We start from the raw sequence: 26162 nt of genomic DNA on the forward strand, positions 1-26162 counted from the left end.
TCCCCGCTTCCACGTTTGCAGCTCTAGAGTGATGGGGGTGGGGGAGCTGTGCAGGAGAGACTGGAGTTGACAGGGCACTGCAAAGGGACCCCTATTTCCTTCTCTCGGTCCCACAGATTTTGGCAGGACCAGGACCCGGATAGCCTGGCATTGGGATAGAGCCCTGATGGGAGGTTGGGACATGGAAAAGGGAGAACGCTGGCTTCTAGAGGCAACTCCCCCAAACATAGCCTGTTGTTCTTGGGATCCCCACATCCTTTAACAGTACAGATGATGCTCTCCTGGTTCCAGAGGCAGAGAGCAATAGCCTGGTCTTTCAGGAAACAGATGGGGTAGTGAGAAACATCATTTAAAACAAGGTCACTCATCCTGCCCTGCAATTCCATCCCAACCCCCCAAATACAAGTCTCCCCCAGACAGCTAAATTCTCCCATATGCTCCCAACCCTGGGTCCAGGTACAACGGGAGACAGGGCTTTATGCAGTTCCTAGAAGGAGCACTGTCTCTCTGGTCAAGTGCCCTCCACCTGAGTTCTCTCTGGTTTGACTAAGTTGGATAGGAGGGTCTCTAACCAGGCCCTCGTGACACGCACCGCAGACCCTAACCCAAGACCCTTTTCTAAGCCACCAGTGATCACGGCCTTCCCCATGCAGATTCACTTCTGCTGGGGAGGAAGGGTCCTTCCGAGCCATTTCCCACCACCACTGCACTGTCTCATCACTCATCACCAAAGCTTCCTTCTGGAGAGACCACGTAGTCAAATTTCTTACCCAGTGCCTCAGGCTCCCCACCCCGTGTCTCTCTCAATCATGCCTGGGGTTTGGGAAAGAGCAATTTGAGTCCGTGTTGGAGACTCAGGTGTGGCAGAAGAATTGATATCCTCCAAATAAAATCCCTCTTGCCAGCATCCTCCTCCAGTATCTGATTCTTAATGTCTACAAGGGCATCTCTAACCTGCTCCCCAAACATTCCTAAACTCCATAGCACAACCACACCAGAAGACACCTGTAAACATGCACAGCTTTTGAATTCTCTGGCTCTTCTGTTTTAGAGTGGTCCCCAGCTGGCCTCTTCATACCCATCCTATAGCTCTTGCCAAGGCTGTCAGGAGGATGAATGAGGCACGGCCAGGAGGACCCTCTTCCAATCACCCACCAATCCTTCCACCTTTGGAAGGCTCCCCACTCAGCTCTCCAATTCCTGTTCCTTCAGATTGGGGGGAGTCACTGGAAGAAAGACGAAAGGGCGCCCCTACCCACTCTTTCGCCCACACTGTGTTGAGGCCCTAGTGTCACCCCTGTGGCAGCATCTCTGGCCCAGGAAGGGCTGGGGGCTGGGGAAGCAGAGCGGCGAAGGGGGGAGATGTACAGTGGACTCCCTTCGCTTCCCTACCCTCCTCCTCCCCCTCTCCGTTCCAACTCCCAAATTGGGGGCCGGGCCAGGCAGCTCTGATTGGCTGGGGGACGGGCGACCGGCTCCCCCTCTCGCAGGGGCCGGGTTCCTCCCCGCTCTCCTTCGGGATGGTATAAAAGGGGCCCGGGCCTCTGGTCGGAGCAGACGGGAGTTTCTCCTCCGGGTCGGAGCAGGAGGCACGCGGAGTGTGAGGCCACGCATGAGCGGACGCTAACCCCCACCCCAGCCGCAAAGAGTCTACATGTCTAGGATCTAGACATGTTCAGCTTTGTGGACCTCCGGCTCCTGCTCCTCTTAGCGGCCACCGCCCTCCTGACGCACGGCCAAGAGGAGGGCCAAGAAGAAGACAGTAAGTCCCAAACTTTGGGAAGTCCAGGGCTACTTGGTGTCGCACCCTGCGCTGGGTCTTGGGAGTCTACGGCTTCAACTGAGACTCGGGATGCTCCGGAGACTCGGGGATGGAAGGGAGATGACGAGGGCGCTTCCTCCGCACCCTGGGAGAGAAGGGCACGCACCCTGGGTGGGGGGATGGAGGTGAACGCCCCCAGGAGTAGGAAGGGAGGATGGAGCGCGACGTGGTTAGCACAGGATGGAGTCCTGAGCGCGCATGGTGCAGTACCACTGGGGAAAAGGGGGTCTGAGCGCGAGGTGGGGGAAAGTACGTCGAAGATGGGCTGGGGGCGCCGAGCTGGGAATTTGGAGCCCAAGATGTAAAAGCAATCAGGAAGGCTGTGGGATGATTCATAAGGAAAGATTGTTTGCCCTCTCTGCAGGCTAGACAGTGTTGCTGGGGCCGCGGGGGTGCCGGGCTGAGGGGGAGGGGGCGCGGAGAGTGGGCGGGTTGGAGCTTGAGAAACTTTGGCGCGGACTGGGCAGGGCGGGGTCCTTGCGCCCTCTGCTGATCAATAGTGAGCACTGCGCACCCCTGTCCAGCGCTTCTCCGCGCAAGAGCTGGAGCAGGAAAACGCGGGTTATTGCCGAAAGTGGACCCCCATCTCTAGACATGGAAAATAAATGTGGGGATGGAGTAACCCCTGCTAAAAGAAGTGACCAGTCCAGGGAAATTGCTTAGTGCTTTCCGCCACCTATTGGTCATCTAGGTAGACGCTCACCTAGATGGGTGAGCGATGGGACTGGTTAACAACTAAACTGTATTACTGCTGTTTGTGGACTTTTTGGTTCTTTGGCCAAGGAGTGACCCAGAGGCACTGATTGGCCTTGGGGAACGGGGTTTATCCCTCAGAGAGGGCTTTTGAGATGTCTGGGTACTGGAGGTCATGGCATATACAACTTTGGGGGTACATTTCGAGTCTCTGGGCGGGACCCCACGCCAATCAGCCCCTCCGCATACTACTAGCCCCTCCCACGCCATCCCACCTGCCGGGGATCCGGGCGGGATGGGGGCTGGACCTCCCCTCTCTCCTCCCACCCCCTCCTGTCGCCACCCAGACCACTCCCCAGAAGCCAGCCCTCTTGATGGGGCCCCTCCTGTTCTCTCTCCTCTCCGCCACCCCCCCCACACACACCCACCCAATGGCTTTTTATTTCACTTGGCCTCAGCACCAATAGGCTGAGGTTGGAGTTGGAAGCAACCCCCGCCTAAAGCTTTGTTTAAATTCCTGAGAACTGGAAAGAGTTATAGCCGCCCTGGCCAGGAGCCTCGGCGTTGTCACTGGCGCTGATGAGGAGCAGATGAACTTTTAAGGATGTGGGGAAAGGAAGGGGGAGGAGGAGGAGGCGGGAAATGGAAAATCTAAATGTGTCTCTAAGACAGAGAGGACGGGCGGTAGGGCTGGGGTCTCTGGAGCCCCGAGGTGGGAGGCTCAGGCGTCGCTGACAGCGCCGCTCTTCCCCTCTTGCCTCAGTCCCACCAGTCACCTGCGTACAGAACGGCCTCAGGTACCATGACCGAGAAGTATGGAAACCCGAGGTCTGCCGGATCTGTGTCTGCGATAATGGCAACGTGTTGTGCGATGACGTGATCTGCGAGGACACCAAGAACTGCCCAGGCGCTGTAGCGCCCCCCGGCGAGTGCTGCCCGGTCTGCCCCGACGGCGAGGGTAGGGCTCCGGGCCTAGGGCTGGGGCCGAGGCTGGGGCTGGGGAAGGCGGGGCCTGTCGCTCGGCCCTTGCCTGTGCGTCAGAGCAAACCCTGCCCCTAACCAGCGTCTCTCTTCTCCCCCTAGTGTCACCTACGGACCTAGAAACCGCAGGAGTCGAGGTAATCCTCTGCCCTCGACTTTTGCCACCACTCCCGTGGGGACTCCCCATGGTCCTCCCTTCTCTAATACGGCTTCTTTTGTTTTGTTTCTTCTCCCCCAACCCCAAAGGGACCCAAAGGAGACACCGGCCCCCGAGGCCCAAGGGTAAGCGTTGCGCTCTTGGATGCTGGGGGCTGGAGGTGGGCGTGGCTCCTGGCCTAAGCTCACCCTCGCCTGCCCTCTCCCGCTTCAGGGACCTTCTGGCCCCCCTGGCCGAGATGGCATCCCCGGACAGCCTGGACTTCCCGGACCCCCCGGACCTCCCGGACCTCCCGGACCCCCTGGCCTCGGAGGAGTAAGTAGAGAGTCCAGACATTCGTGGAGGGCCTTGTGTGGCTCCTTTCTTGCCCCCACCCGTTTTGTTTTGGTTTGGTTTGATTTTTTTGATAGATGGCATACTTTATATTTTGAAATAATTTAAAACTTACAGAAAAGTTGCAAGAATGGTGCAAAGAACTCTCATATGCCCTTCACAGTTTGTCACATTTGCTTTATCTGTCTCTGTATACATATAATTACCGTTATTTTTCTTTGTGAACCATTTGTTTGAGAGTAAGTTGCTAATATTATGTCCCTTTGCTCCTAAATACTTTACTGTGTATTTCCTGAGAACAACAATGTTCTCTTACATGACCATTGCACAGTGATTACCTTTTTGAAATTTAACATTGATACAATATACAAGTCCATATTAAATTTCACCAATGATCCAATAATGTCCTTGATAGCATTTTTTTTCCTGATCCAGGATCCAATCCAGGATTGTACACTGCATTTAAGTGTCATGTCTCTTTTGTTTCCTTTCATCTGGAACATTGTTCAGACTTTCTTTGTCTTTCATGACACTGACATTTTTTGGAGAGGCCGGTGGTCTTGTAGACTGTCCCTCATTTTGGGTTTGTTGGATGTGTCTTCATGATTAGATTCGGGTGATGCGTTTTGGCAGGACTATCAGACATGTGATGTTGTTGTCCTGCTGAATGCATCCCATCCAGAGGCACATGATGTCAGTTTGTCTCATTATCGGTGATAGCTCCTGACCCCACTTTCTCATGTACTCTCTCTTGTTTTGTTTTCTAGAACTTTGCTCCCCAAATGTCTTATGGCTATGATGAGAAATCAACTGGAGGCGTTTCCGTGCCTGGCCCCATGGTGAGCCACCAGGGGGAGCAGAGATGACAGAAGAAGAGGCCACGGGGATCCAGACAAGACGGGCCAGTGATGGCCTATGAGGGTGGCAGAGATAGCTTAGAAGGTCAAGACAACCTTTGGGACCTCAGAGTCCTGCAAGGATGCAAGACAACTGAGTGGTCCCAACAGGAACCAGTAGGAGATAGTAAGACTACACCCATGTTGCCCTTTCCCATAGAGGTATCACTGTGACCTCCCTTTCTTTTTCTTCTGTAGGGTCCTTCTGGTCCTCGTGGTCTCCCTGGCCCCCCTGGCGCACCTGTGAGTATCCAAGATGTCATCATACACCTGGGCTTTGGTCTTTTGGAGGGAGGATTGAGATGAGGGCAGGAAATGTGTTCCAAGGTTTCTTGGTGAGAAGGAAAGGTTGGCAGGGCCCTGTTCTTCTAACCCCACACCTCTCTCCTTGTCCTCCAGGGTCCCCAAGGTTTCCAAGGCCCCGCTGGTGAGCCTGGCGAGCCTGGAGCCTCTGTAAGTGTCCCCCTTGTACTCTCTACACAAATATCCACTCCCTCTGCAAATACACGGATTCTCCATCCCCATCTGGAGTCTTCCTTACCTCCTTCTTCTAATCCCAGCCTTCCCCTTCTTTTTTCCTTATCCTGGTGATTCTAACGTCCTCTCTTCCTATCTCTTCCAGGGTCCCATGGGTCCCCGTGGTCCCCCTGGCCCCCCTGGCAAGAACGGAGATGATGTAAGTAGCCCCCGTAAGAAGATACCATCTCATCCCCACTGCGTCCATGTGCTAAACCCCTATAATCTCCACCCCAGTGCCCCATCAGCTTTGGAGGTGATACCCAGACCCAGGAGGGCAAGTTCTCCCTTGAACAATGATCTTCACCCTTTGTGGGATTTTCCCTGTCTCCCCAATAGGAGTGATTGTTCCTCCCCTCACCTCGGCCACCTTAAACAATTCCCATCCCCATTGCTCAGGGTGAATGACTTCCTTAAGTTTAACTGCGCTGGGCACCTCAGATTTGTTCTCCACATGGTGAGATTAAAATACTGGTGACAGAAATAAACAGAAATTCCTTTGGAAGGTATTAAAATTCACCAAACAAAGGTTTCATGGTAGATTTAAATATCCTCTAAATCCACAGCTACGATTCTGGGCCCCTAAGCCTGACTTTCAATAATTCCAAAAAGATTCAGAACTTCCACACTTTTTTAGCCCAGTGGCATGGGCATGAAGGCCTTGTCTCTCCCTCTCAGGGTGAAGCTGGAAAGCCTGGTCGTCCTGGTGAGCGAGGGCCTCCTGGACCTCAGGTGAGCAGGATAGTATGGCCGGCCCTCAGCTTTGCTGTATTTGGGCTCCATTTGGGACTTGTGTCCATAGTGTGTCTTCTAATAACCCTGCTCTTTTCTTTTCTCTTTTCTTTTCTTCTTTCTCACCAGGGTGCTCGGGGATTGCCTGGAACAGCTGGTCTCCCTGGAATGAAGGGACACAGAGTGAGTCCCCTTTGAGTCTTCTAAGTTCCCAAAGTCCCATCATCCCACTATTCCAGCCCCTTCCCCAAAGGATCCTGGTGTGTGTCATGGTGGGTGTCAGCTACAGAAGCCCCAAGGGATAGAGAGTAGACATCCAAAAGAACTTCCCTCCATTGGGAAAGGAATCCCGATAAAGGGATTGGGTGAGATTTGGGCCACTTGGGGTTTCATCTAGCTCAGAGACAGGGGAATGGCTATGGTGACCTCCTGAGGCTCCTTCTCAGGTCTGGATGGGTGTCAAGGTGGTCCAACGCCTCCATAGGGTCTCACCTTGGCTCTCGTTCCTATCTTAGGGTTTCAGTGGTTTGGATGGTGCCAAGGGAGATGCTGGTCCTGCTGGTCCCAAGGTAAGAGGCTGTCTGAATGTCGTGGTCCTCCGTTTCCCCCACCCCGTCCCACCATGAACAAATTCCTAATTCTGTTCTCTGCTCTATAGGGTGAGCCTGGTAGCCCTGGTGAAAATGGAGCTCCTGGTCAGATGGTGAGTGTGTCCAGTTCTAGAAGGAAGAGAGGGGGCAGGGTATAGGCGCAAGATGGGGGCTTGAAGGAAAGGAGTGTGTCTCCCATCTTACTTGGCATCCCTTGGTTTTGCTGTCAGGGCCCCCGTGGTCTGCCTGGTGAGAGAGGTCGCCCTGGAGCCCCTGGCCCTGCTGTAAGTACTCCTGACCCCTTGGGGGATCCCTGGGCTCTGAAAGGGGTTCCCCAGGGGCTACAAGGACTGGCCAGTGCTCAGTGAATGTAACCGGGGCTTCGCCTCTCTCCTGCAGGGCGCTCGTGGAAATGATGGTGCCACTGGTGCCGCCGGCCCCCCGGTACGTATGAACCCTGGACTTCAGTGCCTAGGAGTGGGCAGGGGGTCTCAGTGTCGATCAGCTCTTGGGGGTGACACCGGGGGTGTGCCATGTTGGTCTGAACCCCAAGACCTTTTCTGTCCCAGGGTGTGACTTGCAGCAGCCACCTTCCTTTTTGGTAACAACATTTCCCTTTCATTTGCAGGGTCCCACTGGTCCCGCTGGTCCTCCTGGCTTCCCTGGTGCTGTTGGTGCTAAGGTGAGACACCTGCCCTCCTCTGAGCGTAGCTCCCACAGGCCAAGTCGTCCTTGTTCCCCAAACCAGAGAGACCCAGAGTGGCAAGAGAGAAGCCCATTCCCCAACTCCTTGTCCCCCACACCCTTTCTCTGATTTTGGAGGCCTGATTCTTTGTCTCCTGTCCCTGCCCTTCACCCACCCCACCCCCACCCCCATATCCAAAGGTGAAGTTGGTCTCCTAGGGTGACTCCTGACATGTCCTTTCTTCCAATCCAGGGCGAAGCTGGTCCCCAAGGATCCCGAGGCTCTGAAGGTCCCCAGGGTGTGCGTGGTGAGCCCGGCCCCCCTGGCCCTGCTGGTGCTGCTGGCCCTGCTGTAAGTATTGCCTCCTCCATGCCCCTGTGCCCCTCCCCAACTCAGCGTCCTCGCCTGTCACTCACCAGCCTCTTTCTGTGCCACAGGGAAACCCTGGTGCTGATGGACAACCTGGTGCTAAAGGTGCCAATGTAAGTGTCCTGCAGGCTTCAGAGCTGCCCCTGGTGCCCACATCTCACCTGCCCTGTGCTCCCTACTCCTGGGCTCAACCTGTTCTGCCTCCTACAGGGTGCTCCTGGTATTGCTGGTGCTCCTGGCTTCCCTGGTGCCCGAGGCCCCTCTGGACCCCAGGGCCCCAGTGGCCCCCCTGGTCCCAAGGGTAACAGCGTAAGTACCACTCTGTTACTTCTGCCCCGCTCTGCACGGGCTCCAGGGTGGTTCTTGTCTGGGGAGTATGAAGATCAAGGCCAACTGAGCTCCCTCAACTCTGCTCATACCTGTCTCCCCTCACGCAGGGTGAACCTGGTGCTCCCGGCAACAAAGGAGACACTGGTGCCAAAGGAGAGCCTGTAAGTCCCCCTGCAGCTCAACCCAGCTGCCTGGGAGCCCCTTGAGGGAGATCCTGGGAGGAACGGAAGCTCCTGCTGCTGGAGGCCCAGCCTCAAGCCAGCTTTGAAGCTGGCACCAGGACAGACCCTCACTACAGGCTGTCCCCTCCTCTCTGCCCTCTCCAGGGCCCCACTGGTATTCAAGGACCCCCTGGCCCTGCTGGGGAAGAAGGAAAGCGAGGAGCCCGAGGTGAACCTGGACCTGCTGGCCTGCCCGGACCCCCTGGCGAGCGTGTACGTGCCCCCTTCTCCACCCCCAGTGCGGGCCCCATGCCTCATGTCTGAGCTCACTGACCTCCTCTCCTCCTGCAGGGTGGACCTGGTAGCCGTGGTTTCCCTGGCGCAGATGGTGTTTCTGGTCCCAAGGTAACCTCTCTTCATGACTGGAGGCTGAGCCAGCTGTTCCCTGCCCGTTCCCTCCATTTTCCAGATGTAGTCAGCCCTCTCCCACCCCACTGCCCAGGGCTCCGTGCTGGGGCTGCAGACCTCTCTCTTCACACTCAGCCTCACTTTGACCTTCCCACATCCAACAATGCCCCTCAAAGCCCCCAACATTCCTGGGAGGAAGAAGATGCTGGCCCCTGGTAAAGACGCTCAGACTTGAGACTAATCGTTCCTGTGACTTCCCCCTGCCAACCAGGGTCCCGCTGGTGAACGTGGTTCTCCTGGCCCTGCTGGCCCCAAAGGTTCTCCTGGTGAAGCTGGTCGCCCCGGTGAAGCTGGCCTGCCTGGTGCCAAGGTGAGACCCCAGCCCTCTGCCCAGCTTGGCCCAGGACCCTGCCTGCCTGTCCCTTCTGGGGTCTGGGATGAGGTACTCTGGAGCAGGACCACAGATCTGCCTTCTGGAGTGTCCCCTACCCCAGCTTCCACTCTTCTCCCCTCTCCTCCATCACCTTTCTCCTCCACTTCACCCACACCTCTCTGCTTCCCCTTAGGGTCTGACTGGAAGCCCTGGCAGCCCTGGTCCTGATGGCAAAACTGGCCCCCCTGTAAGTATCGCTGCTCCTGGGCTCCCTCCCGCTCTTCTGACTGCCCACCCTCTGTTCTCACCTCCGCTTTTGTACGTTCCATCCTCAGGGTCCTGCTGGTCAAGATGGTCGCCCTGGACCTCCAGGCCCCCCTGGTGCCCGTGGTCAGGCTGGCGTGATGGGATTCCCTGGACCTAAAGGTGCTGCTGTGAGTATTCAGAGAGGAGCATTGCAGAGCCAGAGACAGACAGACACACTGGAAGGCGAGAGTCCTGGGTTCTGGGCCCAGCTCTGCCATTGACTTGCTGTGTGGCCTCAGGCCACTCATTGTCCATTTCTGGACCTCAGCCTCTCTATTTATAAAATGAGAGACTTCTCCTGACACCACCACCACTGCTCTATCCCTGGAAATAAATATTGTTGGTACCCCCCTCCCCCCAAACACTCACACCGGGATAGGATGGGCCTTTTATATGATAGTCACCCACAAATCTTAGGGGTTCTTTGAGGTTCAAAAGGAGATATCAGAGGAGATGAAAGTCCTTTGCAGCTCAGGTCACCGCAGGCATATGACAGGGAGAAGGAAGGGGGAAGGGTGGAGAGAGGAGCCTGAAGGGGCACTTCTGGGTGGAGAAACTAAGGGACCACAGTAGAAGCCAGCAAAGGCATTTCCACAGGGCCCAAGCTGGGAGATAAGAAAATCCCTTTAAAAATTCCACTTGAAGTAAACAGGAGGGACCCAGGAGGCCCTGGTTTCCCACTTCAGTCTCCTCAACCCTGACCCTTTCCCCCAGGGAGAGCCTGGCAAAGCTGGAGAAAGAGGTGTTCCAGGACCCCCCGGTGCTGTGGTAAGTATCTTACAAGTCTGCCACCCTGCAGGAGGGGGTGGGGGTAGCTGCCGCCCACCAGCAGGGCACCAGGAGCCTCCAGCCCCAGGCCTTGCCCACCTGCCTTCTCTTCCTCCAGCTGCCTCACGGTCCTGAGTTCTTTGCTCTCTCTTCTCATAGGGTGCTCCTGGCAAAGATGGAGAAGCTGGAGCTCAGGGACCCCCCGGCCCTTCTGTAAGTACCCTTGATAGGGAGGCCTGAGGAGGGGCACAGTAGAGGAGGAAAGGGGAGACACCCCATGCCCTCCCTCTCCTGAGCCTTCCCATGACCACCACGTTTTCACCTGACAGGGCCCTGCTGGTGAGAGAGGCGAACAAGGCCCTGCTGGCTCTCCCGGATTCCAGGTGAGGCCTCAAGCTGTCAGGGGCTTGGGGGAGGGGTGTGGGTTCCCGTTTGTTCTCTTCTGGATTCTAATACCTTCCTCTTCCCTCCCCATTCCCACCTCCAGGGTCTCCCTGGCCCAGCTGGTCCTCCTGGTGAAGCAGGCAAACCCGGTGAACAGGTAAGAGGTAGCAGTGGCCAGAGAGGCAGGTATGCAGGGAGTGCATGCAGGGAGGAAAAGCCAGCCCTCCTTAGACACCCATCAGCTAGAGGGATCATGGTTGAACACCAGGAAGGACTTCTCATCATGAAGGGAGTGACACAGAGGGAAGCAGAGAGCTGCACCTGTGCATGATATGATCTGGAAAAGAGCTGCATGGTTGCTAGTCTGGATGACTTCCTTTTAGAGATGCTGGATTACTCTGTGACTTTCCCTCAACCTAAAGTTGTGTGTGTGTGGGTTGGGGGGGGGGTGTTGCAGGGGAAGGTGTCTCAAGGAGGAGTGGAGAGTTGAGGGATGACCCTCGTTCAGTGCTGCAAAGGCACTAGTCTCTAATCAGACACACACACCCCCAGGCCAGCCCCCAGCAGGAGGGCAGGGGTGCTTTCTAGGGCCCAGGTGGTCTTTGCTCACTGTCTGTCCCTCCCTCCCTCCCCCTCAAGGGTGTTCCTGGAGACCTTGGTGCCCCCGGCCCCTCTGGAGCAAGAGTAAGTAGAACCTCTGCTGCTCCCATCTAGATGCCCCATGCTTGGCCCTGTCTCTGGAGCCGCCATCATGTGCCCTGTCATTTCTTCCCTCCTAGGGCGAGAGAGGTTTCCCTGGCGAGCGTGGTGTGCAAGGTCCCCCCGGTCCTGCAGGTCCCCGTGGTGCCAATGGTGCCCCTGGCAATGATGGTGCTAAGGTGAGGACAGCACTCGGATCAGGTCTTGGTTCTCCTGTGGCAGGGGATACTTGTCTGTGACCAAAGCCACCTAGATGTTGGGGAGGGGTGGGGGGACAAGGCTGTGGTGAGGTCCAGGTGCAGCCTAAAGTTCTAGGCTGTGAGGCTTTCCTCTTAGCTGGTGCTGGTCTGTGGCCTCAGAACCAAGCCTGGGAGACATTAAGAGGGGACTCAGGGCTGTGATCCACTCCTGGGACCGCAGGTCTCACTCCAGTCCTCTTGGTTGTCACATAGGGTGATGCTGGTGCCCCTGGAGCTCCTGGTAGCCAGGGTGCTCCTGGCCTTCAGGGAATGCCTGGCGAACGAGGTGCAGCTGGTCTTCCAGGCCCTAAGGGTGACAGAGTAAGTTCAACCATCCTCCCCTGAGCCCTGTGTGGTTCCCGTTCTCTGTCTACTTTGGATCTCTCAGTCTCTCTTTCCCCTCCTTGTGATCTTTCCCTCTTTTCCTTAGTCATTTCTTCTTCCTCTCTGGCCTCTTTGCTGATGAATCCTATACCTGTGGTCCAGGCCCTTCTCTCCCCATGAGTTACCATGGCAACAAGAGATGGGGCTTCCTCCTTGATGGGGGATCCCTTATTCATCCCTCTACACAAAGCAGAGCCTTTTCACCTATGTTCCAGAGAATCCTCAGGCAGGCAGGCAGGCACCTTTTCCCCTGAAATGTCTTGACTCCTTGGCATGGGTGGGGGCAGGGCAGAGCTGTGGAGGGGTCCTGGACACCAGCAAGACACGAGAGGTCACCTCCTTGCTCCACACTGGAAGTCTCAGACTTTCCCATGTCTTTAGGGTGATGCTGGTCCCAAAGGTGCTGATGGTGCTCCTGGCAAAGATGGCGTCCGAGGTCTGACTGGTCCCATCGGTCCTCCTGGCCCTGCTGGTGCCCCTGGTGACAAGGTGAGGTGGCCGCCTCCCCACCTTCTTCCCTAACACAGCTTTTCCAGCAAGCCTGGGCATGGCTCTGCAGGGAAGGCAGGTCCTATAATTCTGAGTGGCGACCTGAAGATGGGGGCCCTGAAGGGAGAGGGGGCTTTCCTGGGGTCATCTGCTGGGAATATTCAGGGTGGGCCCTGACCCTGAACCTATTGTCCCTCCTTCTCAGGGTGAAACTGGTCCTAGTGGTCCTGCTGGTCCCACTGGAGCTCGTGGTGCCCCCGTAAGTACACAAGACCCTGTTAAGGCTTCATTCTTGGCCCTTCTTTCCCTCCATACTGTCTCCCCACCCTCTTTCTGTCCCCCCTCCACCTTCAATACCCCTCAGCCCTGGGGAGTGCTCCTGAGGACCCCTTCTCCTCGCCTGTCCCTCCAGCCTACCCCACTCACCTTTCTCATGTCAGGGCATCTCTCCAATCTGCCTCCTTTTCTTCTAGGGAGACCGTGGTGAGCCTGGTCCCCCCGGCCCTGCTGGCTTCGCTGGCCCCCCTGTGAGTACCAAGACCCCTTCAGTTTTCATCACCAAATGGGACCCGGGACTTTCAGTGACTAGATGAGGAGAGAGGTGTCAGCCTGAGTTAGGGAAAGGGGGCAGGGAGGGGGTTGTCTCCCCTTCAGGCATCTTCCTGCCTGCAGTCACTGTCCTAGTTCAGCCCTGAGGAACCACCCGACTCACTATGCTGGCATCTCCCTCTCCTCCGCCCACCACAGGGTGCTGATGGCCAACCTGGTGCTAAAGGTGAACCTGGTGATGCTGGTGCTAAAGGCGATGCTGGTCCCGCTGGCCCTGCTGGCCCTGCTGGCCCCCCTGGCCCCATTGTGAGTATCTTACCCTCTGGACCCTGAGCTGCCAACAGGCCTGGACCCAGGACTGGCTCGGCCTTGACGCCTCTGTGCTCTCCTACAGGGTAACGTTGGTGCTCCTGGACCCAAAGGTGCTCGTGGCAGCGCTGGTCCCCCTGTGAGTATCTCACTCTGTGTCTCTGTTGAGACTCTCCCCAACCCGCATTCAGAAGGAGGGGCGGCTGGGCCAGGTGAGGGGACTGGTCTCCTCCTGACTACTTCTTTGTCCTCTTCTGCCAGGGTGCTACTGGTTTCCCTGGTGCTGCTGGCCGAGTTGGTCCCCCCGGCCCCTCTGTGAGTATCTATGGTGGAGATGCCACCACTGGAAGGGAATGGGTAGGGGCACAGGCTGTCACCAACGGAGGCCTCGGTGATGCTCCAGAATACTATGGAATCTGACAGCCCCTCTTCTACCTGTCCAGGGAAATGCTGGACCCCCTGGCCCTCCTGGTCCTGTTGGAAAAGAAGGCGGCAAAGGCCCCCGTGGTGAGACTGGCCCCGCTGGACGTCCTGGTGAAGTCGGTCCCCCTGGTCCCCCTGGCCCCGCTGGCGAGAAAGGATCCCCTGGTGCTGATGGACCTGCTGTAAGTGCCAGTTCTGGAGGAGTCCAGGGCAGGGGTGTGGTCCCTGGCCTTTGCAAGGCATCTCACTGCCATCTGCCTCCCGCAGGGCGCTCCCGGCACTCCCGGACCTCAGGGCATTGCTGGACAGCGTGGTGTGGTCGGCCTGCCCGGTCAACGAGGAGAACGAGGCTTCCCTGGTCTTCCTGGCCCCTCTGTGAGTGCCTCCTCACCTAGGGGGGACTGCTGAGAAGAACTGTCTCAGGACTTGGAGGGCACAGGCTAGGGGTGGTACATGCCCTGGTGGGCTCTCCGGCCCCCCCTCTTCCACCCCATCTCTTGCCTGACTCTTTCTTCTCCCTCAGGGTGAACCTGGCAAACAAGGTCCTTCTGGAGCAAGTGGCGAACGTGGCCCCCCTGGTCCCATGGGCCCCCCTGGATTGGCTGGACCCCCTGGAGAGTCTGGACGTGAGGTAAGCAGACACCAGCCCCATATCAGTGTCCTCAGTGTGGCCGTTTTGGCCTCTGTCCATGCCTCCCTCCCCCTGGCTGATGCTTACCTCTCTGCCTCTCTCTGCAGGGATCTCCTGGTGCTGAAGGCTCTCCTGGACGAGATGGTTCTCCTGGCCCCAAGGTAAGATGGTTGCAACCCCAGGGCCACCGCCCTGCTTGCTGGTCACCTGCCTCGGCCTGGCCAAGATTGACCTGCTCTGCCGCTGGCGTTGACCCGAACTTCCCTCCTCACCCTCCCAGGGTGACCGTGGTGAGACTGGCCCTGCTGGCCCCCCTGGTGCTCCTGGTGCTCCTGGTGCCCCTGGTCCTGTCGGCCCCGCTGGCAAGAGTGGCGACCGTGGTGAGACTGTAAGTAGCTGGGCTCCAGCTTTCTGCTTCAAGTCAGGCCAGGGACATCTAGGGTCCTGCAGATGGACCTGGGCAAGATAGACCTAGGTGAGGGCAGGAGAGGAGTTCTTGCAAGGTGTCGGGCCCTTGGCCTCCCTGAAAGTGCTGAGCCATAGCTCAGCCTTCAGGCCCCTCTCCCAACAGTACCCCACCTCCCCTGAGGAATGGGGTTGTCCCCAGGTACTTGCCCCAGCTCCCAAGGAGCCTGAATTCGCATGAAATTTCACCTGGGTCTTAGGAAAGATGGGCATAGTGGGAAAGGCTGTGAGGACAGAGGGATGTGGCTGAGGGGTGGTCTCATCCTGCAGCTCAGGCTGTGCCAGCGCTCAGCTGGAGCCTCCCCGGCCAGGACCTAACACTGTCTCTGCTGTCCCCCAGGGTCCTTCTGGTCCTGCTGGTCCCATCGGCCCCGCTGGCGCTCGTGGTCCCGCTGTAAGTGCCCTGCTCTGGCCCTCGTGTCCTCAGAACCTTATCCAGATGAAGACTACACCCTACTCAGGGCTAATGGACCTTTCACCTAGCAACCTGTCCCCTCCTCTTTTCTAGGGACCCCAAGGCCCCCGTGGTGACAAGGGTGAGGCAGGCGAACAGGGCGACAGAGGCATTAAGGGTCACCGTGGTTTCTCCGGTCTCCAGGGTCCCCCTGGCCCTCCTGTGAGTATGCTCAGTGCTTCCCCAGCCCCAGCTGCCATTGAATCTTCTCTCGTGTCTTCCCATGCCCTGCTATATGATGGTGGGGGGGTGCTTTGCGTCAGTGGTCCCCTCTCGATAGTCATCCTCACTCCTCCCTGGTGAGAACTGGGATCTGAAGATTCATGGACATTTCCAAGGATCTTCTGGAAGATGAAGGCCGCAGAAAGAAGGGTTGTGGGAAGGGTCTCAGCCTATGGGCACCCTGGGACTAGATTTCCAGAAAAACGAGGGGGGAAGCCAGGCTGCTGGCCAAGTTTGATCCACACTGGGCCTGAGTTGTCTTTGCATCTGTCCTTCAGGGCTCTCCTGGTGAACAAGGTCCCTCTGGATCTTCTGGTCCCGCTGGTCCCCGCGTAAGTCACCCCCTCTATCTATCTCCTCTTCATGGGTCCCAAGCCCAGGCTCTCTTCAGGGCCTTTTGCCTGGGACACAGGTATCCCTGACCTCTCTGGAGAAGGGTCGAGGGGCAGGGGTTGAAGGAAAGAAGAGGAGTCCTGAACAATCCTACCCAGGCTTTGACCGCCCCTGCCTGATTATTCCTCCACAAAATGTTTCCTGGCCTGGCTATGGGACGAGCCATGATCAGGCCATGGAGGGGAGGGCGGTGGGCATCTCCACCAGAGTTGGGGTGGTCCTGTGATTTCTAACAGGCTTTCTCCAACCATCTTCCCCCCTGTAGGGTCCTCCTGGCTCTGCTGGTGCTCCTGGCAAAGATGGAATCAACGGTCTCCCAGGCCCCATCGGCCCCCCTGGTCCTCGTGGTCGCACTGGTGATGCTGGTCCTGTTGTACGTAGCTCCCCACCCTGTCTGCCCTTGGTCCTCGAGCCCTGAGAACGCTTGGACCCTGGTAATCCCCACTCTCCTCCTTCTCCTTATAGGGTCCCCCCGGCCCTCCCGGACCTCCTGGTCCCCCTGGTCCTCCCAGCGGTGGTTTCGACTTCAGCTTCCTGCCCCAGCCACCTCAAGAGAAGGCTCACGATGGCGGCCGCTACTACCGGGCTGACGATGCCAATGTGGTCCGCGACCGTGACCTCGAGGTGGACACCACCCTCAAGAGCCTGAGCCAGCAGATTGAGAACATCCGGAGCCCTGAAGGAAGCCGCAAGAACCCCGCCCGCACCTGCCGTGACCTCAAGATGTGCCACTCTGACTGGAAGAGTGGTGAGGGCCTGCCCCCTGTGTGTCCATCCTCCTCCTTCTGCCATGACAGGGCTGAGTCCCAAGGGACTCCGATGCCCACCTGTGCCCCACCTCCCAGACCTCCCCCGACTCCATCTCACCTTGTCCCATCACAGGAGAATATTGGATTGACCCCAACCAAGGCTGCAACCTGGATGCCATCAAGGTCTTCTGCAACATGGAGACAGGTGAGACCTGCGTGTACCCCACTCAGCCCAGCGTGGCCCAGAAGAACTGGTACATCAGCAAGAACCCCAAGGACAAGAAGCACGTCTGGTACGGCGAGAGCATGACCGGCGGATTCCAGGTGCGTGAGCTGGACCCGGGAGCCACTCTCTTGAGATGGGCTGTCTGAGGGCTCAGAAGGGCCATGAGGGAAGGTCCTGGGTACGCTAGTCATCTGCTGGGTATGACAGACAGAGCCGGGCTGGCACACACAGGCTCCTGGGTCCTTGACACTGGCTCAGACATAGGGTGCCTGTGGGCAAGTGAGGCCACCTCCGGATGTGGAGGTTCACTGGGATGCTCTCAGAGGTTCCAGGGAGGGAGGCCAGGACCAGAGGCTCCAGCAAGGTCCCTCACACTGCTCTCCCATCCCTTGCAGTTCGAGTACGGCGGCCAGGGCTCCGACCCTGCGGACGTGGCCATCCAGCTGACCTTCCTGCGCCTGATGTCCACCGAGGCTGCCCAGAACCTCACCTACCACTGCAAGAACAGCGTGGCCTACATGGACCAGCAGACGGGCAACCTCAAGAAATCCCTGCTCCTCCAGGGCTCCAACGAGATCGAGCTCCGGGCCGAGGGCAACAGCCGCTTCACCTACACTGTCACCTACGATGGCTGCACGGTGAGTCTTCGGCAGGGCCCCCTCTCTGGGCTTTGGTTTTCCAGGCCGGCCATTGTCCTCCTCACCTCATCGCTCTCATGTGGTGACACCCCTCTCCCGTTGTGTCCCCTTCACCCCAGAGTCACACCGGAGCCTGGGGCAAGACAGTGATCGAATACAAAACCACCAAGACCTCCCGCCTGCCCATCATCGATGTGGCCCCCTTGGACATTGGCGCCCCAGACCAGGAATTCGGCATCGACATTGGCCCTGTCTGCTTCCTGTAAACTCCCTCCGCCCCAACCTGGCTCCCTCCCACCCAACCCACTTGCCCCTGACCCTGGAAACAGACAAACAACCCAAACTGAACCCCCCAAAAAGCCAAAAAATGGGAGACAATTTCACATGGACTTTGGAAAATTTTTTTTTCCTTTGCATTCATCTCTCAAACTTAGTTTTTATCTTTGACCAACTGAACACGACCAAAAACCAAAATCGCATTCAACCTTACCAAAAACAAAAAAAAGAATAAATAAATAACTTTTTAAAAAAGGAAGCTTGGTCCACTTGCTTGAAGACCCATGTGGGGGTAAGTCCTTTTCTGCCCGTTGGGCTTATAATACCCCAACACTGCCCTTTCTGCTCCTTTCTCCATGCCTTCTAGGGGCCTCCCCTCTACTGCTCCCTAAATCTAAGTCTCCCCAAAAGACACAGGAAACCATGCATTGTCTGCCCAGCAACCAAAGGCAATGCTAAAACACCCAAGTGGCCCCCACACTCCCAGCCTACTCCCCTCACCCAGCACCCCCAAACCCTGGGGGAACCTGGGGTTCTCAGACTGCCAAAGAAGACTTATACCACCTGGCATCCTCTGGCCGCTGCAACGTACCCTTTTTGGTTTTTATTTTTTGAGAGGGGCATGCCAGGGGACCACTGGCCCCTCCCTGCCGGGTTTGGAGGCAAGTCAGGAGGGGCCATGACAGAGTGGAAACATGTCAATCCCCGTGCAACAGGGTGGGCTGGGAGAGACTGCTCTGTTCCTTGTGTAATTGTGTTGCTGAAAGACTACCTCTATATGTGTCACCGGTGCAACTGCGTGGGGGCGGGATGCGGGCAGGGTGGAAGGGGCTCCCCATTTTATATCAAAGGTGCTACATCTCTGTGATGGGGTGGGGGTGGGGTGGCGTGGGGATCACTGGTGCTATAGAAGTTGAGACGCCCCCTCCCTCCCCCAGGCCAGCAAATGTTCCTTTTTGTTCAAAGTCTTTTTAATTCTTTGGTTTTTTTTTTTTATTCTTGTGGATGGGGACTCATGTGAATTTTCTAAAGGTGCTATTTAACATGGGGGAGAGAGTGCCATGGCTCCAGACGGCGCCACTCTCTCTCCATCCTCTTTGCTGCCTCTGGCCTGCTCAGGCCTCTCTCTCCAGACCTCTCTCTTCTCTGAAACCCGCTCCTCAGCTGCCTCTCTCTTAGTCTGTCCTGCGTCCTCTCTCCTGGGTTTCAGAGCACAAACTTCCCAAAGCACAAAGCAGTTTTCCCCCTGGGGTGGGAGGAAGCAAGAGACTCTGTACCTATTTTGTATGTGTATAATAATTTGAGATGTTTTTAATTATTTTGATTGCTGGAATAAAGCATGTGGAAATGACCCAAACATATCTGCAGTGGCCTCCTAATTTCCTTCCTTGGCGTAGGGGTGGGGGGTCGGGGTGGGGAGGGGAGATCTGGGTATGGAGCTTGGGTTTGGAGGGTGGGCTCTCCTTTCTTTTCTTGCCCCTTCAGTCCTCCTCCTTCCCATCTAGCACCCTCCATGGTCCCACCCCCTTCCTCTTGCCTGTCTTGTGCTTTAACCCATTTTCTTTCCCCTCTCATGCAATCTTCCTTGCATGTCTCCCAAACCCTCTTCTCCCTTACAGTGCATACAGGCAACTCACATGTGCAGCAACACACACACACACACACACACACACACACACACACACACACAACCTCTCCCTTCAGATCCTGGCTGCCCAAACCTCATGCCCCTTCTTCTATCAGTGCCATCACCTCTTGATGCCCTCTCCACTGCTGTGGGGACCTTGCAGGGTCGGCGGACGTAGGAAGGCACTGCCCATGAGGCACTCGGAGGCCCATGGCCTGGTGAGGGAGGTAGGACTGACTAATGAGGATACGTGGGGCCTCAGCAAGGTCTCACCCCGAGCAAACATGAAGAGTCATCTGGCCTCTTCCCTCCTTGCCCTCTCGGAGCTCCGCCAAAGGAGCAACAAGCAGTACAGCACAAGAAGGGTCCCTGAGCCTTCTTTGAGGGCCTTTGAGGAGACCTGGAGGAAGAAATGCCTCCTGCTCAGTCTCCTGGGCTCCCAGGGGAAGGAGGAAGGGAGTCTGCCCAGCCCTCAGGGGAGTCTCCCCAGGGCCATTGGGGAGATGTATTCAAGGCACTTACAGGACGCTATCGGGAAGGCCCCACCCCTGCTGAGCATGTACTGGTCCCTCTTGGCCTTCTAAGGCATCAAAACATGAGGCCCCCTGAGCGTGGGGTGGCCTGGAGAGGTCATTTTGTCCCGCCCCTGCCCCCTGCCTATTTAGCCTTTAAAAAATCCTTGCTTCCCCTTCCTCCTTCTTTTCCCTCCCCTCCTTTTTCCCTCCCCCTCTGCCAAACCCCTCGCTGCCTGCCTGAGACCCTGAGGCCCCCAGGGGGAAGGTGACTGGTTGGCTTCCCAATCTCAGAAAAGGGGGACAGCAGTGTGAAGTCTGAGGGGACATAGAGGATCCAGAGAGTCAGAAGTCTGGAGCAGACCAGGTGCCCAGAGACCTGGAGATGGAGAAGTTGACAGCAGTCCCTGCCTCCCACCCAAGGAAACCTCAAAGGCAGGAAAGGCCCATGTACCTCCGTCAGGTCTACAGAGAGATGAAGTCTGCAGAGGCCAGACGGTATGCGTATCTGTAATACTCATATTCTGGCTGTCATTAAATAGTCATGGCGATTCATTATGACCTTTAATAATTCATCATTAACACTTATGCCACAATCGGGAAAGTACAGAAAGGGAATTAGTCTACAGAGGGTAAAAAATTGTGACAAGTTAAAGGAAGGCTTATTCATATATAAATTACCTGGTGATATGATCAATTGACCAAGCCGTTGATTGATTGGTAATCCTGCCTGACACCTGCCATGGTAACCCCCATTTATCTGGCCCTCTGGGGCCCTTAGCTGTCTCACCTGCCCCTATGGGGGTCCAGAAGCATCCTGGCATCTAAGGCTCTACCTGGCCACTACCCACCTGCTCATTCTCCCTGTCCCCTCTCCTGCCCACACCTGCACACCAGCCAAAAAGGGTGGCTGTAATTCCCAAATATGCACCACACTTCCCCCATCCAAGCCTTTCTTTTTTTTTTTTTTTTGCTTCTCCCTCTGCCAGAAGTGACATCCTTTCTCTCTGCTTCCTCACCCCCCATCTTCCAGGCCACACCCAAATGTCTCATGTCCCCTTGTTCCCCTGCCCAACCCAGGCCAAGTTTGCCCCCTCTGACTTTCCAAAGCCCTCCATGTCTACAGAATTCTTGACTTAATACTAGACATTGTTGTCATTGTATGCTGTCATGCTTTCACCCTGTTATCCTCTCCAGGCTGAGCTGACTGAGGCCAGAGGCGGGGGACTGCAAAGCAGGGCTGGGCACAAGGTGCCGTGCATAGATACTGGACACCTAGAGAGATAGAACAGTATGCCTTCTCGGTGAGAATGTTGAGCTGTTTGTGCCATTGTGAACAGGAGCGAGCAAGTGCGGGAGGAAGAGCCCTTGCAAACCAGTGCACAGGGAGCAAACAACAGTGGAAGGCTCCAGGCCCGTGCTTTTCACAATGACAGAATTGTACTCTGTCTGTGCTGTCCCTATGGTAGCCACAAGCCACATGTGGCTATGGAGCACTTGACATGTGGATAGTGTGACTGAGGAACTCAATTTTACATTTTATTTACCTGGAATTAATTTTAATAGCTACCTGTGGCTGTTGGCTACACTACTGAGCATCGCAGTTTTAGGCAAAGGAGTGAATACGCCCCTAAGGACATACGTGCAAATCCACCCGTGGGTGCATGAGCGTGTGTGGGCATGAATGCGCATATGCACGTACGAGGGCACATGAGGTGACACAGCATGTCAGGGCTGTGCTGGTGGCAGTGCCCTGCTATGCAGCTCCGTGGTGTATCACGTGATATGAAGCCAGAATGTGATTCCAGTGTGTGCGCAGGGCTGCAGGATGGGAGAGGAGGGGGACAAAGGGGCCATTGTACCACATTCCTAACTCCAGCCTTCCTTTCTGCTGACATCACAGCTGCCCTAAATACAGCCGCCCAGACCCGCTCCCCCAGACCCTGCTGCCCCCTGCGAGGTGGCAGAGCGCCGGCCATTCCCCATGCTTCTCTGAGGGACACAGCTTTGCTTCTCTGTGAGGAGATGAGCCACCTTCCTAGCGATGATTTTTCAGTCAGATCAAGATGGAAAATTCTAAAAAGGAATGAGGCTTCGTTTGGATTTTTCATTTTTGCTGTTCTCTCAGAATCCTCGGTCCCTTTGGATTTTTCATTTCTGCTGCTCTCTCAGAATCCTCGGTCCCATTTGTGGGGTAATCCCATCTCCTGGCAGGATTTTCTAGGACCAGAATACGGTGGACTTTTCCCTCCTTTTTTTTTTTTTTTTTTCCCCCAGCGCCTTAACCCTCAGCCTCCCAGATGCCTCCAAGGGTTACCTGGGCGGAGCTGGGTGAGGTTAAGGAAGGGAGAGATTGAGAGGGAACTTCCTGGTTGGGGTGTAAGAGCCTCAGGTGACGGGCATGCAGAGTGTGTGGGGCTGCTCTCAAAGCCAGGAGCCAAAGGAGGAGGCTGCACGGTGGCCGTGAGCGTGGGCGGCTGTGTGATTGAGTGAGGTGGTTCCAACCCAGCCGTCTCTGTGTGGATGAGAATGTCTCACTGTTTGGGGGTCCGCCCACCTGTGAGTAAATGTGTCTGTGTTCACAGGGGCCCTAAACATGTATGGGTGTTTTGAGGATGGTTCGGGGGTCTGTAAATGTGGGGACAGCTTCCCCACACACATGGCAGCAGAAAAGATGCTGCGTGAACTGAGAATGTATGGGTCTAGCATTCAGGATGTGAGTGCATAGGCATGAGAGAGGACAGAAGGTCTGTCAGTGTGGTGAGGATGAACGAGGGTGGGGTGCGTGGAACAGGGAGGAGTGTGGGAAGTGTTAGGAGAGGCTGCATGGCAGGGGGACAACCGTCCTGAAGTTCTAGAGCCAGTGGGGTCCTCGTGCTGGTGAGCGACGGTGCCTCTGTGTCCCCTTCCTGGTGTGTGCTCCGGAGGGTACCAAGTAGAGCTGAGCGATGTCCATGGACCAGGAAGCAAGACCCTGGAAGAAGGCTGGCCCTTGTCTAGGAGGGTAAACGAACCCTGACACACAAGGAGATTCCAATGCTCGGGAGAGGATGCACATGGCAAGGCCCAGAGGGAGGTGAGTTTGGTGCACGCAGGTGCTTAAGAAAGTGGGGTTTTCTCTGCATGAGACAGTGGGAGGAAGAGAAAGATGGGGTGAATGGAGATCAAAGCACGTTTTAGAACACGGAGACCACATAATCAAGTTTTAGGTGACTTCTCTGCTGTAGGGCCAATCCCTCCCACTCCCCAAGGCTTCAGAAAACTCTGATACACAACACAAAAGCCTGGTATGAGCAGGTGTTCTGGAGGAAGTAAGGAAAGGGGTTTGGGTCAATCTGGAGTGGACCTAAAGGAGAAGCCATGAAACCAGTGCTGCCCAATAAAAATATAACATGAGCCACGTATGTCATTTTCATTTTCGAGCAGCCATACTAAAAATATAAAATAAAACAGGTGAAGTTAATTTTAATAGTATACTTGATTTAACCCAATATATGCCCCAACATGATCATTTTCCTTACATTTGCAGCCCATCTCGATTTGGGCTAGCCACTTTTCAAGTGCTCAGTGGCCTCAGGTGGCCAGCAGCTGCCTTACCGGACAGCACAGCGCTAGGCAGACCAGTGCCCAGGAGCATGAGAATTTCAGCCCCCATCCCGAACTCAGAGGGAGAGCTTAAACTCTTCACAAGTCTCACCATGGAAACTAAGCAAACTTAAACCTGGATCTTAGGAGACAGGGAGACCCCACGGACCTCTGGTTTGGGGACGATCACGCAAGAGCTTGTATGTAATCATGTCTCTATGTTTGGGAGCTGCCAGGTACCTGACACTCCCCAGGTCCTGCAATTTGAGCCCTGCTCAACATGACCCCAAAGCCCAACAAATGCACCAAAGGCGCTTTCTGTGAAATGGGCTGTGTGTGTTTCAAGAATAAGGAAGGAGCGTGCATGTGGGGGCTGCGGCCAGCTGTAGGTGGTGTCTCGTGTCCCCATGTCTGGCAGAGATCCTCCTCACCGATTGAGAGGTGGAAAGGAAATGTCTAGAGTCAGACCACGTGTGGATGCTCTGCTTAGGGTGAAGGTGGAGGCCACTTACTGGGCCTTGTGGACAGTGTTGACTGTGGGACCACAGGAACGAAGGGTGGAGTGGAGTGTGAGGTGGAATCTCAGGGTGGAGGTAGGGGAACATTTTGGCTTTTTGTCTCCTTGGCTGGGAGTGGGGGCGGGGGGAATGACGGCCCAGTGGAATCTTACCCTTCAGTGAGTAGGGTGGGGCTGAGTGTTTCCATGCCCTCCCCTGTGCTGCCAGGGATGGCTGGGTATGCGCGCATGTGTGCCCAGGCACGGCTCGGTGTCCTCTACAGTCACGCCATCCTCCCAGCTACTTGTCTGGGCCACTTCCTCCCAGGCCGGGCGCCAGCCTCCCGTGTGCTCCTTGGAGTTGATCTGGGAGGAAGTCACTGCCAAGATCCCAAGGCAACGCTGGGAAGCAGAGGGAAGAGAGGGACTGGCCTTGAACTCTCCCAACCTTTGCCAGCTCAATAAGAGCAGGAGGCCTGAGACGAGAGCACAGAGACGTGCAGCAGGCAGACCCCTCCTCAAGGGGGCAGGGATGAAGGAGGAGCCACTGCAGACTGCAGGCTGGCTGAGCAGACTCTGTGCAGCTCCTGGTTTCGGCCAGATGAGGAGCCCCCAGGGAAAGGAGGCAATTACAAATGAGAAGTCAGAGGCACCCGCTTGCCAGAGAACCCATGTGGTTGCAGGGTGTGGGTACCCAAAGAACCACTCCGTCAACAACTGTCTGTTGAGCACATACACCGTGCCAACACTGAGGCCCTGCTGGCCTCCACAGATGCTTATTGGATTAACTAACTAACTAATGGGTATAGGACACCCAGCAGGAAGGGACCAGAACATACTGGTTAGTAATGGCCTTGCTTGTCCTCTTTGCCCAGAGAGGAGCAATCTCCTTAAGAGCTCTAAGCAACCCAGACTGACGGCCTCCCTTCACACATTCCTTCAGAACGTCTTTCCAGAGTGCCTACTGTGTGTAGGCTCCGCACCCCCTGGGGGCACACAGAATCCTACCCTCCTGGAACTTAAATCTAGGGCAGGAAGCATATGAGGTTTGACAATTAAGTTCGTGAACTTGTTGCACCGATGTCGCTAACCTTTTTTGATATCAGAGGGATTATTCATTATGGATTTGTACCAACTGGACAAACAGTTCACCAAGTTGACCATTTGGAATTGCTGAAAATGCTGCGTGAAAAAGTTAGACGATCTGAACTTTTCGCCAACAATTCATGGCTCTTGCATCACGACAATGCACCAGCTCACACGGCACCGTCTGTGAGGGAGTTTTTAGCCAGTAAACAAATAACTCTATCAGAACACCCTCCCTACTCACCTGATCTGGCCCCCAATGACTTCTTTCTTTACCCAAAGATAAAAGAAATATTGAAAGGAAGTAATTTTGATGACATTCAGGACATCAAGGGTAATACAACGACAGCTCTGATGGCCATTCCAGAAAGAGTTCCAAAATTGCTTTGAAGGGTGGACTATGCACTGGCGTCGGTGTATAGCTTCCCAAGGGGAGTACTTCAAAGGTGACCATAGTGATATTCAGCAATGAGGTATGTAGCACTTTTTCTAGGATGAGTTCGCAAACTTAATTGTCAGACCTCATATCTTCTCAGAGAGAGGCGTGGTCTGCAGGGTGCCCCAGGCCCTTCAGAGGGGGCTCTCTGAGGAGGGGGATGGCATTTCTGAGGAACTGCCATTTGGGCAGAGACCAAAATGATCACAGTGAGGAGGGAGTTGTGTGGATTTGGGGGGGCTGGGGTTCCTGGCAGAGGGAAGAGCCAAGGCCAAGGCCTGAAACAGGGGAGTGTTAGGAGGCAGTGTGGCTGGAGCAGGCGAGTGAGGGAGAGCAGGGTACTGAGGTCAGAGTGGTGGGTGCAGTCAGTGCACCTGGTCAGAGTTGAGAGCAGGGGGGTGAGACCCCCTGATTTTCCCTCTTAAAGAATGGGCCCAGCTGCTGTTGGAGAGGAGACTGGAGGGGCAGGGAAGAGGCAGGGAGGCATGGGGACGCTGTTGCAGGGTCCAGCAGCAAGATCTCTTTTTTTACCCCTTCTTCAGCCTCTCACCCCTTCCCTGAACCCCCCCCCCCCAAACCACTCCAGTTCAAGCCGTTGTTTCTCAGTCTAGTTGTGTAGGACACAGGTCCCTGGCCCATGCTGGTGTTATGAGCCTTGCGCTACCCCCCGCCCAGGCAGTCGGTTGCCCGTCATTGGTTGGCCGCTCACAGAAGCCCCTGGCAGCTCTCGCCAGCTGCTGGCCACTCACGCTGGCCACCAGCGCTCCTGG

At 56.0% G+C, this 26162-nt stretch overlaps 1 protein-coding gene across 1 annotated transcript; it reads left to right on the forward strand.

Annotated features, from left to right (window-relative positions):
* The first annotated feature begins 1537 nt into the window (after positions 1-1537).
* COL1A1 (collagen type I alpha 1 chain) lies at positions 1538-17890 on the forward strand. The gene is made up of 51 exons (XM_019730938.2): positions 1538-1762; positions 3279-3473; positions 3599-3633; positions 3743-3778; positions 3867-3968; positions 4754-4825; positions 5081-5125; positions 5282-5335; positions 5505-5558; positions 6077-6130; positions 6260-6313; positions 6646-6699; positions 6789-6833; positions 6951-7004; positions 7120-7164; positions 7349-7402; positions 7658-7756; positions 7843-7887; positions 7985-8083; positions 8212-8265; positions 8431-8538; positions 8617-8670; positions 8945-9043; positions 9240-9293; positions 9382-9480; positions 10067-10120; positions 10280-10333; positions 10450-10503; positions 10608-10661; positions 11144-11188; positions 11284-11382; positions 11656-11763; positions 12208-12315; positions 12521-12574; positions 12789-12842; positions 13063-13170; positions 13259-13312; positions 13435-13488; positions 13617-13778; positions 13864-13971; positions 14120-14227; positions 14335-14388; positions 14508-14615; positions 15033-15086; positions 15201-15308; positions 15647-15700; positions 16027-16134; positions 16227-16509; positions 16644-16834; positions 17132-17374; positions 17494-17890. The coding sequence occupies exons 1-51, from the start codon at positions 1672-1674 to the stop codon at positions 17638-17640; spliced, it is 4383 nt and encodes a 1460-aa protein (XP_019586497.1). The 5' UTR covers positions 1538-1671; the 3' UTR covers positions 17641-17890.
* The last annotated feature ends 8272 nt before the right edge of the window (positions 17891-26162 follow it).

Source organism: Rhinolophus sinicus, linkage group LG15 (genome assembly GCF_036562045.2).
Source record: "Rhinolophus sinicus isolate RSC01 linkage group LG15, ASM3656204v1, whole genome shotgun sequence".
NCBI classification, from domain to species: Eukaryota; Metazoa; Chordata; class Mammalia; order Chiroptera; family Rhinolophidae; genus Rhinolophus; species Rhinolophus sinicus.